The 18365-nt window shown below is 66.7% G+C and overlaps 4 protein-coding genes across 4 annotated transcripts; 3 read left to right on the forward strand and 1 right to left on the reverse strand.

Moving 5' to 3' along the window:
* Positions 1–340: 340 nt before the first annotated feature.
* On the forward strand, positions 341–3603 carry V1510DRAFT_443573 (uncharacterized protein; the record flags this gene model as incomplete). Its single annotated transcript, XM_066935664.1, has 2 exons — positions 341–1150; positions 1182–3603. The coding sequence occupies 2 exons, from the start codon at positions 341–343 to the stop codon at positions 3525–3527; spliced, it is 3156 nt and encodes a 1051-aa protein (XP_066791705.1). The 3' UTR covers positions 3528–3603.
* Positions 3604–4123: 520 nt separating this feature from the next.
* Positions 4124–9848, forward strand: V1510DRAFT_371520 (uncharacterized protein). The gene is made up of 2 exons (XM_066931481.1): positions 4124–9360; positions 9397–9848. Exons 1-2 carry the CDS (start codon positions 4299–4301, stop codon positions 9645–9647), a joined length of 5313 nt encoding a protein of 1770 aa, XP_066791706.1. The 5' UTR covers positions 4124–4298; the 3' UTR covers positions 9648–9848.
* Positions 9849–10552: 704 nt separating this feature from the next.
* Positions 10553–12390, forward strand: V1510DRAFT_408975 (MFS general substrate transporter). The gene has a single exon (XM_066932508.1). It carries the CDS (start codon positions 10749–10751, stop codon positions 12093–12095), a length of 1347 nt encoding a protein of 448 aa, XP_066791707.1. The 5' UTR covers positions 10553–10748; the 3' UTR covers positions 12096–12390.
* A 685-nt stretch (positions 12391–13075) lies between these two features.
* V1510DRAFT_424442 (rab-GTPase-TBC domain-containing protein) lies at positions 13076–17167 on the reverse strand (the record flags this gene model as incomplete). The annotated part of the gene is made up of 4 exons (XM_066935093.1): positions 13076–15250; positions 16346–16364; positions 16576–16631; positions 16937–17167. 4 exons carry the CDS (start codon positions 17165–17167, stop codon positions 13076–13078), a joined length of 2481 nt encoding a protein of 826 aa, XP_066791708.1.
* Positions 17168–18365: the final 1198 nt, after the last annotated feature.

An 18365-nucleotide genomic window follows, 5' to 3' on the forward strand; every position in this document is an offset into this window, starting at 1 on the left:
GCGCGTGCGGCTGATGCACGGGCCCGGCGGCTGCGTCGGGACTAGCTGCCCTGCAAGCAGGTGGTACAAGCAACGCACGCCGCACGGCTGCAGCGGTGAGGGCGGCTGGCGTGGCAGGCGGAGCACACGGCCGCGCCGCACTTTGTGCGGCGCAGACACAGGCGCCGCAAAGTGTGCGGCGCGTCGCGTAAACACTACGCCGGCAACAGCCTTACCCGGCTATCACGAGATTACCCGTCCGCACTGCGCACCTCCACACCAACGATCAGCATCGGCAATGTCGCGGGCACGCGGGATCCCCTCGAGCCCGGCCGGCGACGGCGACTCGGAGGCCGGCCGGATGGCGCGGCAGCGCGCGATCCTCGCCGCAGACTACTCGGACTACTCGGACGACGGGCAAGACGACCTGGACGTCGACGCGGACGAGCCCGACGAGGCGGCCGTGGCGGACGCCGCGCGCACGCTCGAGAGCCACGGGTCCGGCCCGATCGATCCGGCGATCCTGGCGAGCGACTTCACCGAGTCGGACCGCGGGCGCGCGCGTGCGGGCGCGCGCGCGGACGCGGACGAGGACGAGGACGAGGACGAGCTCGACGAGATGGATCTCGACGACTACTCGGACGACGACTATGCGTACAACGAGGACGACATCGACGCGGACGACATGGAGTCGTTCCGGCGGGACCTCAAGCTCGCAGCCGGATTCTCGTCGCGCAAGGGCGGCGCCAAGGGCAAGCGGCAGACGCGCGGCCGCGTGGCGCGCGGCGAGCAGGAGCCGTCGGAAGAGGTCAAGATGCTGCTGGGCCTGGCCAACCAGGCCTACGCGACCAACGATCTCGACGAGGCCGAAAACATCCTGGCCGAGATCATCCGGATCGACCACCACGTCTACGCGGCCTGGAAGACGCTGGGCGAAATCCACAAGCAGCGCGGCGACATCCAAAAGTGCCTGCTCTCGTGGATCTCGGCCGGCCACCTGCGGCTCAAGGACGGCGAGCTGTGGTCGATCTGCGGCAAGCTCTCGATGGAAACCGGCCAGATCGACCAGGCCCTCTACTGCTACAACCGGGCGATCCTGGCCAACGGCCAGGACGTCGAGGCCATCTTCGAGCGCGGCCTTGTGTTCAAGGAGATGGGAAACCTGCCCAAGGTACGTGTGCGCGCGGCGGGGCTGACGGCAGGCGTTCGATGCGTTCCGCAAGCTGCACGACATGCTGCCGAACGATCTCACGGTCGTGCGCGAGCTGGCGTCCATCTACGTCACCCAGCGCAACATCCCGACCGCCGCCCGGCTGTACGAGGACATCCTGGCCGAGTCCAAGCGCCAGAAAAAGGCCAAGGGCCGGCCGGTGTTCGGCTGGTCCGAGCTCAACATCCTGGCCGAGCTCTACGGCCGGCAAGACGAGTACCTCAAGGCGATTCGGTTCATCAAGTCCACCGCGCGCTGGCTGCTCGGCCGCGCCGACGAGACCTTCTGGGACGACGCGCCGGACGACGACGACGAGAGCGACGCGGTCGACCACGACACGGACGCCGAGTTCGACGACCGCCGGCAGCAAAACGCAAAGTTCCGCGCGCTGCCGCGGGCCACCCAGGCCGGCTGGCAGGACCGGTACCGGCTGCCGCTGGACCTGCGCGCCAAGCTCGCGCTGTACCGGCTGCGGCTCGGCCACGTCGACGAGGCGCTCGTGCACGCCGCCATCCTGACCGAGGCGCCGCCGAGCCAGTACGCCGACCTGTATCTGGACGTCGGCGAGGCCCTCATGGAGGCCGACCAGTTCGAGGCCGCCATGTCGCTGTTCTACCCGCTCGCCGACATCGAGGAGTACTCGACCGGCCAGCTGGTGATGTTCATGGGCCGGTGTCTGCGCGGCCTGGGCGACTTTGAGCAGGCCGAGGCCGCGTACCAGACCGTGATCGCGTCCGATGGATGGAATCTCGAGGCGCGCGTGGCCCTGGCCGAGGTCTACGAGGCTACCGGCCGCCGCCACGAGGCGCTCGAGCTCGTGAACGAAGTTCTCCGGTTGCGCAAGGAGCACGACAAGACGGCCGCGGCCGGCGCCGGCGCCGCCGCGTACGCCGAGCCCGACCGGCCGTCCGAGTCGTCGTCCGTGACGGCGATCCCGTCGTTCATCCCCAACGCGGACGCGGCCAAGGCCAAGGCGGCCGCCGGCGCGCCCGCGGGCGCGGCCGCGCCGGCCTACGCGGCCAAGTACCGCAAGCCTGGCCGGCCGTCCAAGTCCGAGCGACTGCTGGCCGAGGAGCAGGCCGCGCAGAACGTGCGCAAGAAGCTCAAGACGCTGCGCAAGTACCAGGACGGCATGCTGCAGCGCAACAACATCGTCGCCAACTCCGAGTGGTTGCAGACCGCGTCCGAGCTGGTCGACATGTTCACCGGCGTGCGCGCGTTCTACCCGAGCGACCGCGGCAAGGTCTTCCGGGGGTTCAACATCGCCCGGCACCGCGCGCGCAAGCTCGACTTCAACAAAAAGCTCGAGGGCATGGCCTCGCGGCTGCAGGAGGGCCTCGACCTGGCGCTGCCGGACGACGACACGGCCGTGGACGTGTCCGAGTTCCGCGGGCTCGACTTCGAGGGCTGGTTCGACATCTTCATGCAGTATGCGCTCACGCTGAGCTGGAACGACGACGACGCGGGGTCCGTCACCGGCTCGGGCGTCGACGACGCGTACCATGTCCTCCGCTCGGCCAAGGACGCCAACGTCTTTCACCAGGACAAGCACCGCGAGTGGGTCATGAGCCTGGTCCACCTGGCGTGCGCGCTCCGCGCCGGCGACCTCAAGACCGCCGTCGAGGTCTTCCGAGCGCTCGTCCACCTGCGGCCGTTCGACGTCGACATCTACAAGATGGTCTACGTGGCCCTGCCGTCCGGCACCAAGGCGATCGAGCTCTTCTCGATGACCAACAACCAAAAGTACCTGCTGCGCCACGTCAAAGGCATCGACTCGCGCATCGAGGGCAAGCACATCTCGGGCTCGTACAAGGTCGAGGTCGACCCGGCCGCGCCCGCCGTCGCCGAGACCGATCGGCTCGGCCGCGAGCGCGCGATTCTGCTGACGCTGTACGGCCACGTGCTGGCCATGTCGCGCAGCTACGTGTCCAGCCTGGCCTACTACATGCGCGCGTTCGCCGTGGTCCCGAACGACCCCATGGTCCTCCTGTCGATCGGCATGGCCCACATCCACCGGGCCATGCAGCGCCAGACCAACAACCGGCACCTGCAGATCGTCCAGGGCCTGAGCTTCCTGATGAACTACTACAGCGTGCGCTGCCGCAGCGGGCCCAAGGAGGTCCAAGAGGCCAACTACAACGTCGCGCGCACGTTCCACCTGCTGGGTCTGCCGTCGCTGGCCGTGCCGTACTACGAGCGCGCGATTGAGATCGACGTCGGCGACGACGACATGTACAACCTGCGCTTCGAGGCCACGTACAACCTGCAGCTGATCTACGTGGTCTCGGGAAACTCGCGGTACGCGCGCGAGCTGGTGGACCGGTATCTTGTAATATAGCTGCGCTGGGCGCGAATGGATTTTAACGGTGCGCGCGCCGCAGAGAGTGCGGCTCACGGCATGCGGCTTGTGGCGGTGCAGCGCTGGGGCTGCCTGCGGACCGCACGGATGAGACGGCGTGACGGCGCAGCTGGCCTCCGCACAGCTCCGTCGAGGTCGCTGCCCTGGGGACAGGCGCGAGGGCGCGCGTCGTATGCGTGCGCCCCATGCGCCTCCCGCGGTCGGCGGCTTCCGGCGGGTCGCCGGCGCCGACTTTGCGGAGGGTGGCTGCTGGCGGGCAGTGAGCCGCATGGCGCGCGGCGCATGAGCCGCACACAGTGCGGCGGGAATCATCATGCGCCTGCCCGTCCAGCTACGCCCAGTATAGTCGCCGCCGCAGGCCGGGACTCGGGACCGCGTACGCCGCACGAAACGCGGCTCACGTCGCACGGGCAACGCGTCATGCAAGCCGCACGCCGTGCGGCTATCAAGCGCGCTCGGACGCACGCAGCAACAGCAGTCACAGTCCGCCGCAGCGCACCCTCCACCGGCCTGCCCGCCGGCCTGCCCGCCGGCCTGCCCGCCGGCCAGCGACGCGAGCGCCGTCTGCGTTCGGCGTCTGGAAGTCCCGCACGCAGCTGCCCTGCCGGCGCGACGTGGACTGGCGGGGCCGCGTGGCGTGCGGCGCGGGTTTGCAAAATCAACCACCAACCCAGCAGCGACATCAACAACGCGTCCAAGCGGCCATCCGACGGCCATCCCCCGAACGTCCGACACCCGGCGATTGGCCCCATGGCGGCGTTCCCGTTCTCGTACTTTGACGCGCGAGCGTCCGAGGGCGGCCCCCACGGCGATCCAGACGGAGATCATCACATTGCGACGACATACCAGGGCCTGCACCTGCCGCCCAAGGATGTGATCGGCAAGGGCTGCGCGGTCACGGCGGACGGCGCGGCCGTGTGGACGATGCCGGCGGCCAACGAGGACCTCGTCGTGACCGAGCACGCTGTGTACTGGTACCAGAGCGGCGTGCTGCGGCGCAAGTTCGGTTTCCCGGAGAGCAGCGTGCGCAAGGCCTTGTTCACTCACTTTGATCTGCCGGTGGAGCGCGACGACGCGGCCGACAGCGGTGGGTCAGCCGAGACCGGCTGGACGACGGCGCGCAAGCGCGCGATCGTGATCCTGCTGGCGGACGTGGCGCACATGTACCTGCTGGACGGCGCGTACTACGCCATCAACGTGCCATTCGCCGTGCGCGACGTGTTTGCGACCGCCGGCGGACTGGTCTTCGAGCGCGACACGGACGACAACGGGCTCGGCCTGGCGCGCGACCTGCTGCTGGCGCCGGACGCGGCAGACACGCAGGACACGCCGGACGTGCCCAAGTTCTTTACCCTGGTCGACCCGCTGACGCACTTTGGCGTGGTCGCGTTTGCGCCGGGCGGCGGCGCGCACATGGCCGAGTCGCTCGTGTACGTGTCGCCCGACGGCGGGCTGCCGTACGTGGCCACGATCGAGGCCAAGGACGATGGGCCGGTCCTGCACGTGTACGCGGCGCGGTACCTGGTCAGCGAAGCCGGCGCCGGCCGCCGGCCATCGGCCGCGCACCGTGGCCGCTCGCTCTCGCGCCGGATCTCGTCCATGCTGCCGACAGTGGACGACGCGGCCGGCAGCGGCCAGATCCGGACCGAGATCGCGCTGACTATGGACCGGCTCGGCGGAAACCTGCCGGACGGCCTGCTTCCGAACCAGTCCTACTTTGTCTACGAAACGGCCAACATGCGCCAGGAGTTGGCGCTGACGTCGGTGGAGTCGTTCCCGCTCGAGACCGGCGACGCGCCGGCCGCGGACGACCTGCGGCTGTTTATGCTGGCCGCGGCGGACGGGCGCCACGCGCTGTGCGTGATGGACCACGCGCACGCGTCGCTGCTCGTGCTGTTCTTTGCGCCGACCACCGGCGACAAGCCGCCGCGGTTCGCCGACTCGCTGCGCGTGCCGGTGCTGTCGGCGGTCAAGGTCTCGGCGGCGGCGTTGGGCGGCACGGGCGCCGAAGCCGACAGTTACGTGCTCATCCTGACCCAGGACCGCGGCCTGTACCTGTACGACCCGTTCCTGCGAGTTCTGTCTCCGGCGCTGGCCGTGGACGCGGCCATCAACATGGACCGCGCGTCGCGGCTACTCTACCCGGTGGACGACACCGTCACCGTCTTCATCGACCAGACCGAGCCGATGCACCGGATTCGCGTCCAGCTGGCGCCAACAAACGTCTACGTCGGCCAGGCTATGGCTGTCGTCGGCCGGCTGCTGCCGGCCAAGGAGCGCCGGCTGTTTGCCGTGTCGTGGATGACGGCACTGCAGGCGCCGGGCGCGTCTACGCCGGCCATCGTGTCGGACTGGGACGCGTTCGCCACTGCCGTGCTCGTGTGGTGGATTGGCCCGGGTGTGCAGGCGGCGGACGTGCCGGCGTTTGCGCCGCCGACGGACGTGTGGGCGCAGTTTCTGGCCGCCGACGAGGCCGCGGACAACGAGACCGGTGCGCACCTGCTGTCGCGCGAGTGGTGCTCGACCAAACGGTTCGCATCTGCGCCGGCCGCGCCCTGGACGCTGGCGCCGGCCATCAGCCGCGCGGTCGCGCTCGCAAACTTCCTGCACGCGCGCGACCCGAGCCACAAGTGGCCAGACATGTACCGGTCACTGGTCGCGTTTGCACTGCATCTGCTGTCGGAGGAGTGGCGCCTGGACACGTTTGTGCCCGTTCTCGGCGCCCAGCGCCGGCTCGACACCGTTGTCGGCCAGCTTGTCGCCTGGATGGGCTGGTCCGAGGACTGGGTTCGCCGCTACAGCGCCGTCGGCGCCGTCTACGACGTGGCGCCGCGGTACCCGACCAAGGAGCTGTTCTCGCCGCCCCCCAACGTTTACCAGGTGCTGCACACGATGCTCACGACCGACGACGCCGGCCGGTTCCCGACGCTGGACGATCTGACGACGGATCTGGCGGTCGGGGCGCCGACCGGCCCTGAGCCCATGCCGCTCACGCGGTTCGTGCTCAAGCTCGTGAACGTGCTCTGCCAGTCAGCCACGCAGTACGAGGACATTGTCACGCTCACAGCGGACGCGCTGGCCGAGCCAGGCGGCGCCATCAAGCTCGACCGGCTGCCACCCGGCGTGCTCGTCATCATCAACGAGGCAATCGTCAACTGCCAGGAGAACACGCCGACATCGTGGGGCCTGAAGGAGCTCAGCCTGGTCGGCCGGCACGACCTGCAGCTGCTGCTGCAGCCGGACGCAGGCGTGGCCAAGGCCAAGACCGCGCCACGCGAGCCACTGCGCGACATGCACGCGCTCGTCGAGGCCGTCACGGCCGACGACGTCGCCACGGACTCGGTCGCTGGGCCGTGGGACCGCTCGTTCGAGCATGATCGCGCCGAGCTCTCGCAGATCCTGTTCCGCGATGACCGCCGGCTGCACGATGTGCAAAAAATGCTGCAGATCTCTGCGCCGCAGGCATGCTCGCTCGCCCGCGTCGCCGACATCCTGGGCACGACCGAGTCCGAGGCCGCCACGTCTACCAAGGCGCACCTGGATCTGCTCAAGATCGTGGGCGCGCGCAAGCTGGCCGTGTCGGTCGGTCGCGGCGCGTTCCTGTTCGCCGGGCGCACGCCGCTCGTGACCGAGCGCTTCCCGGTCCCGTCCTTCGACTTCTCGGTCGTGCTGCGGCCCGGCCAGATCCGCGTGCGCCCTGAGACCGAGACGTCCGGCGCCGGCAGCGAGCCCGACAGCTCGAAGCTGTTTTTTGCCGAGAACAACATCAGCTGGGGCAAGTTCCACAACGGCGTCGCGTGCGGCCTGAGCATCCCGCCGGCGGCCGCGGCCACGATCACAGCCAACTGGATCGTCTACAACCGCAGCCAGGACCTCTCGCCCGAGCACGCCGGCTTCTTGCTTGGCCTGGGCCTGAACGGCCATCTGCGCGTGCTCGAGAGCTGGCACATTTATAACTACCTCAACCCGAAGCACGCCATGACGTCGGCAGCGCTGCTGGTTGGCATGGCCGCCAGCCATCTCGGCACCAAGGACGAGATGGTGTCGCGGGTCGTGTCGGTGCACGTCAACGCGCTGCTGCCGTCGGGCTCGTCTGACATGAACGTCGAGCCGGTGATGCAGACCGCCGGCATCCTGTCGGTCGGTCTGAATTTCTACGGCACGGCCCACCGGCGCATGAGCAGCATCCTGATGGCAGAGATCGAGGGCCCGGTCTTTCGCGGCGGCCGCGGCGTCCCCGGCGGGTCGCTCTTCGGCAACCTCACCGGGACTGGCATCGGCGTCGACGGCACCGACTGGCACCAGGAGCGCGAGCTGCGCGACGAGGCCGTTCGCGACGAGGGCTACATCCTCGCCGCCGGTTTCGCGCTAGGCTTTGTCAACGTCGGGCGCGGCTACGAGCGCAGCGACGACACGTTCCGGCAGGACCGCGTCAAGTCGGGCGTACTCAACGATCTGCGCATCGTCGAGCGGCTGCTGGCCGCGGGCGTTGGCTCGCACGGCGCCAGCCCCGGCATGGCAAGCGTCGTCGACAAGACTGCGGCCGGCGCGATCGTGGCTCTGATGCTGATCTTCCTCAAGACGGGCGACGCCAGCGTCGCCCGCAAGGTCGACATGCCCGAGACCGACATTCTGTTCTCGTACGTGCGGCCAGACCTGCTGCTGCTGCGCGTGCTGGCCCGGCAGATGATTCTCTGGAGCGACATTGGCCGGTCGGTGGACTGGATCTACACCAACCTGCGGCCGTTCCTGCAGGAGCGGTACTGCGGCGACCGGCCGGCCGGCGACCGCGGCGTGCTCAAGGACATCCGCGCGCTCGACAGCGACGACCTGCCGATCTTCAACATCGTGGCCGGGCTGTGCCTGGCGGTCGGGCTGCGGTACGCGGGCACGTGCAACGGCGAGGCCAAGGCCACGCTCGTGTACTATCTCGACGAGTTTGTGCGGCTGTCGAACCTGTCGTCGACGACGCACGACCAGCGCATCAGCAAGGCCGCGATCCGCACGTGCCAGAGCGTGGTCGCGCTGGCTGCGTCGCTTGTCGTCGCCGGCACCGGCGACCTCGAAGTCCTGCGCCGGCTGCGGTACCTGCACGCCAAGCTCGAGCCGCCCGTGTACGCGTCGTACGGCGTCCAGATGGCCACGCACATGGCCATCGGCTTCCTGTTCCTCGGCGGTGGCGAGTACAGCCTGAGCACGGCGTCGCGCGACGGCCTGACCGAGATTGGCCTCGCCGGCCTGCTGCTGGCTCTGTACCCCCAATTCCCGAACGACGTGCAGGACAACAAGGCACACCTGCAGGCGTTCCGGCACTTTTGGGTGTACGCCGTCGAGAAGCGGTATCTGGTCGCGCGCGACCTCAACACGCTGCAGCCGCTGGTCGTGCCGGTCGAGATCACGGTGCGGCGCGACGACGACACCGCGCCGGCCAGCGCCGACACTATGCGCGCGGTTGAGCCGGCCGCGCCACCGGCCACGGTTGTGCGTGCAGTCGCGCCGTGCATGCTGCCGCCGCTCGACCGCGTGGTCTCGGTCAAGACGCTGTCGGAACAGCACTGGACGGTCCAGCTCGACGTGCTCAACAACCCGCTCCACGCGCGCGTGCTGCGCAACAGCCGCACGATCTACATGCACCGCCGCACCGCCGCCCAGGCCAACGACATGAGCCTGGCGTTCCAGCGCATGCTCCAGGCGGCCGACGAGGTCGACGCGGCGGACGACCCCTCGCGCATCTCGGCCCAGAACGTGCTCCAGATCCCGCTCTTCCAGGACCTCGATCAAGCCGAAAAGGCGCTGGTGCTGCCCGCCGACGGTACGCGTGCTGCGGCCGCATCTGCTGACGCCACAGTGTTCACCCACCAGCTGTCGCTGGCCGCCACCGTCGTCGACCTCAAGGCCGTGCTCCAGCAGATCGTCGAGAACCCGACGACCGAGAGCCAGCTGTGGAACGTGCGCCTGCTGTTCGCGTTTGCGACCTGGGTCCGCCGCCGCCGCCTGGACGCCCACGGCGACGGCCTGCGCTACGTCTCGGACGAGTTTGTCGAGCGCCTCAAGCTGGGCGTGTGGCGCATGATGGCTCTGGTGCGCCCGCAGGCGTAACCCCTGCTTACTACCGCCGCGGGCTGGGCGCTTGACGCCACAGATGACCAATGTGCGATGACCAATGTGCCGATGACCAATTTACCGATGACGCGATCCCCCGCTGTCACAAACACTGCTTACCTCATTACGTCGCGCCAGGGGCCCGCGTCCGGGCGCGCCGGAGGCTTGTATATACTTATCATTTATCATCGATGACTGCATCGCGGGTCGGCCGGCGATGTGACCCGGCGGGCGGGGGCGGGGGTCGTGCGGGTCGCGCGCCCGTACCCGCCGCGCCCGCGGCCGCTCGCGCCTGTACCCGCGCCCGCACTCGCGCCCGTACCCGTCCGCCGCGCCCGCACCCGCCTGCCGCGCGTCCGCCGCGGCACCTGCCGTCGCGCCGACATGACGTCTTGGGCGCGTCAACCAAGGTGGTGGGTGCCGCTAGCCTGAAACACCTAGCGCGGCCGTCATCTGCATATACCTGCAGAATGCATGCAAGATCACATACGCGCATGAGCCACTAGCCCCAAACGGCTGTCGCATCCCTCTGGCCGCCGGACAGCCGTCGAGATGGGACCAAGCTCCACACCGCCAGATACCGGGCCCGTCGATAAGGCGTGGTTGTCTACCGATAGCAGCACCGGCTTCGGAGATCGCCAGGGCAGCCGCACGGGCACCCGCCGTCCCCTGCAGGCCGATACCGCGCGGCTGCACGCCGCCTCCGGCGCTTCCAGGTCGGGCCGCAGTCGCGGTCATAGCTGCACCTCGGCTCGCTCGCTAGCCCCGCTCGCCCTAGGCCGGGCCAGCGAACAAGCCAATTTGGAACGACCGGCGGCGTCTAGCGCCCCAGCCGCGCGACACCCCCGGCGCAGTGCCGTTTTGGGATGTTCGCCGCTGATGCCCCGGAGGCTCGCTTCATAAGCGCGTCCTAGACCGCGCTCGCCGGCAGGCACCGTCAGCAGCGGCCACACCATTACGCAACCACGGCGATCGGACGCTATCTGGCCCTGCGGCGCCGCAGGCCGCGTCCTTGGCGGCCCCGGCGGCCGCCAGTATATAGCCTCCGGCCACGGATCACTACCAAACATAACCCCCGGACTCTGCACCGCTTTCATCATGACCCGGCAACTCTGTGAAACCGATCGGCTGGACGAGAAGATGTCCGACACGAGCGACTCGGATCGCGCGTCGGTCTACTCGACCTTCACTCTGACCGCACACGATGATCTGCTGGCGAGCAAGCAGCCGCCGGCCGTAGACGTCGGCCTGCGCCCGTGGCTCATCGTCGTCGGCGGCTTCTCGGCCCAGGTCTGCAGTTTTGGCTACATCAACGTCGTCGGTATCTTCCAGGAGTACTACCAGACGCACCAGCTGCAGCTCATGACGCCGTCCACGATCGCCTGGATCGGCTCGGTCCAGTCGTTTGTGCTGTCGTTTGCCAGTCTGCTCTTTGGCCGCATGTCGGACGTGTTCGGCCCGCGCTTGGTCGTCGTCCCAGGCGCGATCATGCTTGTCGTCGGCGTCTTTGCGACCGGCTTCTGCACCGAATTCTACCAGTTCATGCTCGCCCAGGGCGTCTGCACCGGCCTCGGCTCGTCCGCCCTGTTCTACTCGTCCACGGCGGCTGTGTCCAGCTGGTTCTCGAAGCGCCGGGCGACCGCGTTCGGCGTCGCTGCCTCGGGCGCGTCCTTTGGCGGCATCATCTTCCCGATCACGATCCGCCACATCGAGGAGGCCCACGGCTTTCGCGCGGCCATCTTCGCGGTCTCGGCGATCCTGCTGTTTTTCAGCCTGGTCGCGTGCTTCACGCTGACCGGCCGGCTGGCGCCGGTCGGCTGGAAGGATGACGGGCGCAGCCTGGTCCAGTTGTACGCGGCGCCGCTGCGTGAGCCCGCCTTTGTGGTGCTCACCGTCGGCTATTTCTTCGCGTACCTCGGCCTGTTCGTGCCGTTCGCGTACCTGACTGGCTACGCCGTTCACGAGGGCGCGTCCACGTCCATGGCTTTCTACATGGTCGCCTTCCTCAACGCGGGTTCCATCTTTGGCCGGATCATCTGCGGTCGTCTGGCCGACCATTTCGGCAACTTCAACGTCCAGACTATCTTCATCCTGGTCTCGAGCTTGGCCTCGCTCGCGCTCTGGCTGCCGACGCACTCGCCGGCCGCCACCGTTGCGTACTCGGTCATCTACGGCTTCTGCTCGGGAGGTGTCCTGTGCCTATACCCGGCTGTGGTCGCCAAGATCTCGCCTATCTCCGAGATCGGCACCCGCATGGGTACCATCACCGCCTTTATGGCTGTGGGTTCTCTGGCGGGCTCGCCCATTGCCGGTCAACTGATTTCGGCCATGAACGGGTCTTTTGCCGGCGTCTGCATCTTCACCGGAGTGTCCCTGGCCCTGGCTGCCGCGGGCGTTTTCACGTGCAAGATCATGATCAGCCACGACGCGTTTTCCAAGACGTAAACGCCTCGGGACCCGGCTCTAAGCCGGTCTGATCTACTCTTTTGCCGCTGGCTAGCGCCAGACGTGCCGCCGCCGCTCCGGGCCCTCATTGGACTCGCACCAGGGGATCTACTTTCTTTACAGTTGCAGTCGCTTCGATTGGCTACAGAGGATGTTTGGGATGGTGCTTGAGTTGTGGGGGAGCTCGCGCAATTCGCACGAGCTCGCTGAAGCAGAGATGACCAGTCTCTGTTTCTTTTTTTTTTCTTTTTTTTTTCTTTTTTTCTTTTTTTCTTTTTTTATTTTTTTTTTTTTTTTTTTTTTTTTTTAGAAAGAGGAGGATCTTTAAGAAATGGGGACAAAAAAAGTGGAAGGTATATAAAAATTCAAGACGTTTCGTTTTGAGATTGTCGTAGGGCGTGTCGTAGCGTTACGAACGTGTGCAGACGCGTAGCGCGTCGAACCACGTGTCTCGTTTGACTTTCGCGGTCGGTAAAACCTTTTGGCGACATGCCTCCAGCGCCGACTCCGTCTCGGTGGAGATATGTCGCGGGCAGGTGCTGCCCGAACCAGTCTCGAGCAAGTCGCCGCAGAAGGCCCAGCTGGAGTCGGCCCAAGTTATTACCGACGAGCCTCCGTCCAGAGTAGCGCTCCGTGGGCACGTAGTACAATCGACGCTCGTCGCCGCCAGAGGCCAGCACGCGAGTGGCCGGCGGGAGAACGTTCAGCCGCTGCGCGGCGCCGCACAGCGTGCGGCTTTCTAGCTCGAACCATTGCTTTTGTTACTTACATTGAACCTGGAAACCTATAAAGATTACAGAAAACAGATTGCGAACTCCAAAATCATCTTCACCATAAAAATCATAATGCATGCAAAATTTAGACCTGATAGACATGTATCAACAGACCCGAGCATGTGGACCGACGTTGTATGTGTCGGTGTCGGGTGGACGCCGGCAGCGAGTTTCCGCGCCAGGCAGTGTGCAGAGATCGCCGGCGGGTTACTCGTAGCCGTCCAGCGGGACCGTATCCTCGACCTTGATGATCTCCTTCGACAGCAGCTCGCGCAGGACGTCCGAGATTATGACTTTGCCGGCCTCGGGGGTCAGGGGCAGCGGCTTCTGGTGCTCGCCGTTGGACGAGATGGACGACGACGACCAGGACGAGGTCGACGTCGGCTCCTTGTTCTTCTTGTCGATGGCCTCGACAGTGCGCTGGAACTGGTAGAACAAGATCTCGGCGTTGGTGAGGGTCTCCTCGAGCGGGATCGTCTTGGAGAGCTCGTTGACGTACTTGAGGACCTCGTCGAACTGCGAGAAGTGGTCCATGATGACGTCCTTGTGCTTGACAAGAATGGCCAGCGCAACGAAGAGGTGGAACTGCGACGAGAGGTAGTCGGTCCAGAGGACCTCCCACAGCCGCAGGACGTCGTTCCACACGAACTCGCGCTTGAACCAGACGAGCAGCATGCGGAAGACAAAGAAGAAGTTGGTCGAGTCGGCGCGCTCGAGGTGGGCGTAGAGCCGGGGCTCCATGAGCTGGACGAGATTGTCGAGCGCGAGCAGCTGGCGGTGCATGCCCGACTGGTCGCGCAGGAAGTTGCGCTGCATGCGGTTCATGAAGTGCACAAACGCCCAGAACGCGACCGCGTCGTCCTGGATGACGGCGTAGATCGGCGAGAGCAGGTCGGACATGCCCTGGACGTAGCCGAGGCTGGTGTTATACTCGTTGTAGGTGATGAGCATGTCCTTGAGCTGCTCGAGGTGGACGTTGGTCCCGACGCTGGCGAAGGGCGAGTTCGGGTCGGGGTGGGGGATGTCCTCGCCACGGAAGAGGGGCATGGACCGGTCGGTGCGGTGGACGTCCTTCTCGATGCGGTTGCGCTGGTCCTTCCAGAAGCTGTCGGTCTGCTGGCGCTCGACGTCGTCCCACCAGCGGCGCTTGAGCCGGAAGTACTCGTCGCGCTTGGACGCGATGATGGCCTGGCGCTCGATCTGGGACGAGTCCCATGGGTAGACGCCGAGCAAAAACAGCCAGGCCTCAGCGCGGGCGTCAGCGGCCAGGCCGCCGTGGAAGACGCGCTCCTTGACCTCGGTCACCGTCACGCACAGGCGGCCGGACTGGTCGAAGAACGCGTTCCACTCGTCGCGCGAGACCTCGTGCCGGCGCTCGACGCGGTGCTGCACCGACAGGATCTCGACCGGGCCGAGGTTGTCGGTCGCGACGTCGTTCCAGACGATGCGGGTCTTGTTGCGCTCGGCCTCCTCCGAGATCGACAGCGCCCACTTGGCGAGGTACATGCGCGCGCTGTCAAAGTCGTCGCCGAGCTGCTTGACCTCGGGCACGTTGAGCATGGCGCGCACGGCCGGTGGCGAGTTGCCGATCACGTCCTGCGCGGCCTTGCGCGAGAAGTTGGTCACGCGCGCAAACTTTTCGAGCAGGCTCCAGCGGGCGTCCTTCAGGATCCGGCCGAGGTTGTCCTGCTTGGCTTTCTCGATGTGTGCGCTCGGCGGCTGGAACGCCAGCATGTCGTCCGGGTCGGGGTTGACCAGGTACAGCCGCTGCTCAAACGTGGAGCGCTCGACGCGGGCAAACCTGCCCAGGTATTTCATAAAATGCTCGCCGCCCCAGAATAGGTCGCCGTCCGGCGAGTACGGCGTGAACGTCTTGTTGCGTTGCCGCTGCTGCAGGATCGTCGACTGGCTCTCGGCGTCGTGGAAAAACAGAGCCGGCACGGCGTCTTCGCCGCGTGTGTGAATGATAATGCTGCCCCACCACCACCCGAGCGACGGGGGCCTCAGCATAATCGAGTAGATCCGGTGCAGCGGTATCGAGAACGCGTAGCTCGATATCGACGAGATCGGCGGCAGCGACACGAGCACGTCTTCCTCGTGCGCCTGCGTGTGGCCGGGGCTGGTGCTGTAGCTGTGGGCGCCGTCCGGGCCGCGCGTGCGCGTGGTCACGCCGACGGCCTCTTCGACAATGAGATCGACCTTGGTGTAGGCCGAGTATTCGTCTGTCGCAAGCACGGTTTCGGGCACCCAGGCTAGGAGGATGCCGTCGTCAGAAGCGCCTGCGGGTCGAACGAGCGCGATGAAGCCAGGGATGTTGTCCTTGGCCGACGACGACGGGTGCACATATACCTTGGACTTGGAAAACAGGAGCCGGCCGCGCCGCTGCCCGATGACGGAGTCTGGCAGCGGGCGGCGGCTGCTGCCGCCGCCCTCGGAGAACGCCGACACCCGCCGCCCACCCTCGCGCGCCTCCCCGCCCGTCTCCGCGCGCCCGTCGCCGCCGGTCGTGCTGGCCCGCGCGCGCGCGCCGATCGCGCCGGCCCCGCCGGGGCCCGCGCTGGCCCCGCTGCCGCGCTCCGCGGTGTGGCCGCTGCTTGTCATGTCGGTTATTCTGTCACAGACTGCTGCTCTGGCAGCCTCTGTCTCGCGTGCTCGAGGCGCAGGGCTCAACGAGGCAGTTCAAGCCTCATGTTCTGGAGCCTGGCTCCTGGTCGCTCTTCGAGTCTGTCCGCCGGCGACTGCCGATTGATGGATGCTGTGCGGGCGAGTCTGCGCGCTGGGTGGAGGCGGTGACTTGGTGAAGACAGCCGGGTCACGTGCCCACGCCTCCGGCCGCAGCAGGCCGCGCGGCGACCCCCGACGTCAGCGCCTGCGGCGGTGCGCCAGGCACCGCCCACGTCAGGGCTGCCGTGGCGTCGCGGCTGGCCGCCCGGCGGCGGCCCGCGCCGGGCGGAGGCCCGGCCTCGCCGCGGCCGCCTCCCGGGCCGCTGGCCCGCCCGCGCAGCGAGCCGCGGCACCGTGCGTCCGTCGCGCCCGCGCCAGCGCACCGCCCGGTCTGGGTGGCGCCCCTGGGCCGCATCCGGCGGTGGCGCGAGCCGCACCGCCTGCGGCTGGGCGCAGCCGCGTGCTAGTGTGTCACGTGATCAGCCGCCCACGGCGCGGCTAGTTCAGCCGCATGCATGCGCGGCGCCGCCGTGATCCGGAAGCGCGCGTTTCGGGCCCGACTAAGCGACGATCCAGGCGAGGCGGCAACCGAGCCCGTGGCTCCATGGCCGGCGTGGGCTGAGCCGGCGTGGGCTCGGGCCGCGGCCGGCGTGGCGCAGCGCACGAGGGCTGCCCCGAAGCCCCGTGATCACCCACAGCCGATCTACGCGCAAACAGCTGATTTACGCGACTCTCGAGGCCCGGCTCCGAACTCGGCAGAAATAGCGAGCGACAGCGTCGGCAACGGTTGCCGCATCGGCGACAGGGCGGGACCGTGCCCGAATCGCCAGTTCTGGCGACGGGCACGTGGGCGGCAACAGACCGGCGCGGATAAAGCCGAACAGCGGATCGGCGCGTGTGTGAAAATATGTCTATTGAGCAGATGTGCCGGCGCGGCGGCACGGCCGCCGGCGGTGCGCGGAGGGCAAGAGACAGAACAGAGACAAAACAGCAAACCATTAAGTATACAAGGAGCCCATTCCATACATTATATATACAATTACAAATCACAAAATAGTCGTAACCCAATTCCAAGAGCAAAACAAAACAGGGAGGAGATCTAGTCCAGCAGGGCGTCGATCTTGATGCGTTTGGGCTGGGCAGAGCCGGCCGTAGAGGAGGAGGATGCGGGAGGGTTGGGCGGGCGCGAAGACGGGCCCTCGCCCGGCGACGGGCTCTTCTGCTTGGCGTCGTAGGCCTCGTCGTAGTCCTCGGGCCGATCCGAGTACTGGCGAGGCTGCTGGTTGTTGGGCTTGAACACGATCGGGTCGTAGCCGAGGCAGACGCGCTTGGACTTGTTGCAGTTGAAGCAGGTCGGGTGCCGCTCGTCGCACTGGGGTCAGCTCGGGTCGGCAGGGCGCTTACCTTTATGCGGCGCTTGCGGCACGTCAGGCAGCCGGTCTTGGTCCGGCGCTTGATCTCCTTCTTGGGCTTGGTCAGCTGCTGGTTGGGCTGGCCATAGGGCATGCCGGCCGGCGGCCCGCCCGGCGAACCATAGACCATGTAGCCGCTGTTGTAGCCCGTCATCGGCGCCATCATGGGCGACGGGCGCGATGGCGCATGGCGCATGTACTGCGGGTGCGCCGGGGGCTGCATGTGTGCCGGCGCCGCCGGCGGCGGGCCCGGCATCACGGGTGCAGCCACCGGCGGCTGGCCGGCCGGACCGGCCAGGTAGCGTAGCGACGGCAGCGCCTGCGACTCGCCACGGTAGTCGTAGCGGTAGTCCTGGCGGTAGTCCTGGCGGTAGTCGTACGGCGCCTGCATGTGCCGCGGTGGCGGCGACGCGTAGTTCTGGGGCGGCGAGTAGCCGTTGTACGGCCTAGGGTACGGCGCGTTGTATGGCGGCGCGTATCCCGCCGGGTGCTGACTCGGGTGCATCGCGTAGGCAGGCTCGGCCATCATCGCGGCCGGGATCTGGTCTGGAATGCGATTGTCGACGGCCGTCACGCGGCTGCCTGTGCTAGCTTGTCTAGCGCCCGGACTCAGCCGGTCTCTGTCCGGTGGTAGGTTAGACAACCTGGCACTCTTGGCCGCACGACGGGCGGCAAAGGTGCGTGTAGAGCGACTGGGCGTCTTTGACGCACTAGATCCGAAGCAAGAGTGAGAAAGCGATTTGGGGGCTCGGGCCACGACACGGGGGCCTCGGCTTTATATAAGCCTCAGTGGAAGTGAAGTCATCAGAACTCGTGCCCGACGTCTGCTCGAAGCAAAAACCAAGTACGAGAAAAAATAGAGACGTAGGTACCTTCTAGCGACGTATACAGGGCAGTTGTATACATCTACAAGAAGTAAATTAATCGAGCCGACACAGGCGGCGAAATAGTGCGAACGAACACAAGACGAGGTACGTAAGCGCCAAAGTCTAAACAGGCGGGTGCACTACTAACAGAAGAGGATGAAAGTCTAGTGCCAACAGGGGAAAGCGCAGCAGCGGGCGAGGCGGAGGGCCGACAGCTTGGAAAGCGACGGTAGACGAGTGAGACCGGCTAAAGCCTACTAGTGCGGGAGACGAGATCGGAAAGGGAAGGCAAGGAAAGGCGATGGAATAGCAATGGAAAGCGAGGCAGGTGGCCGTATGAAGCATGAAGAGAAGGGTTAAGGTTCGCGCACCAAAGGGGAACAAGGTTCAACGTACAGCAAGCGGCGGGCAGAGGCGGCTACGGCACCGCACGCTAGCTTAGCTTTGAGCTAGCGCATGCTAGAGCTAAGTAGCGTACAGGCATCAGATCGGGTTAGCAGTGCGAGCGTGGCGGGCATCGTCCTGCTTGCTACGGAGGCGCAGGTGGCGGTGCAG

This window comes from Dipodascopsis tothii (assembly GCF_038497935.1).
Source record: "Dipodascopsis tothii strain CBS 759.85 unplaced genomic scaffold V1510scaffold_1, whole genome shotgun sequence".
In the NCBI taxonomy this organism is placed as follows: Eukaryota; Fungi; Ascomycota; class Lipomycetes; order Lipomycetales; family Lipomycetaceae; genus Neoaidaea; species Neoaidaea tothii.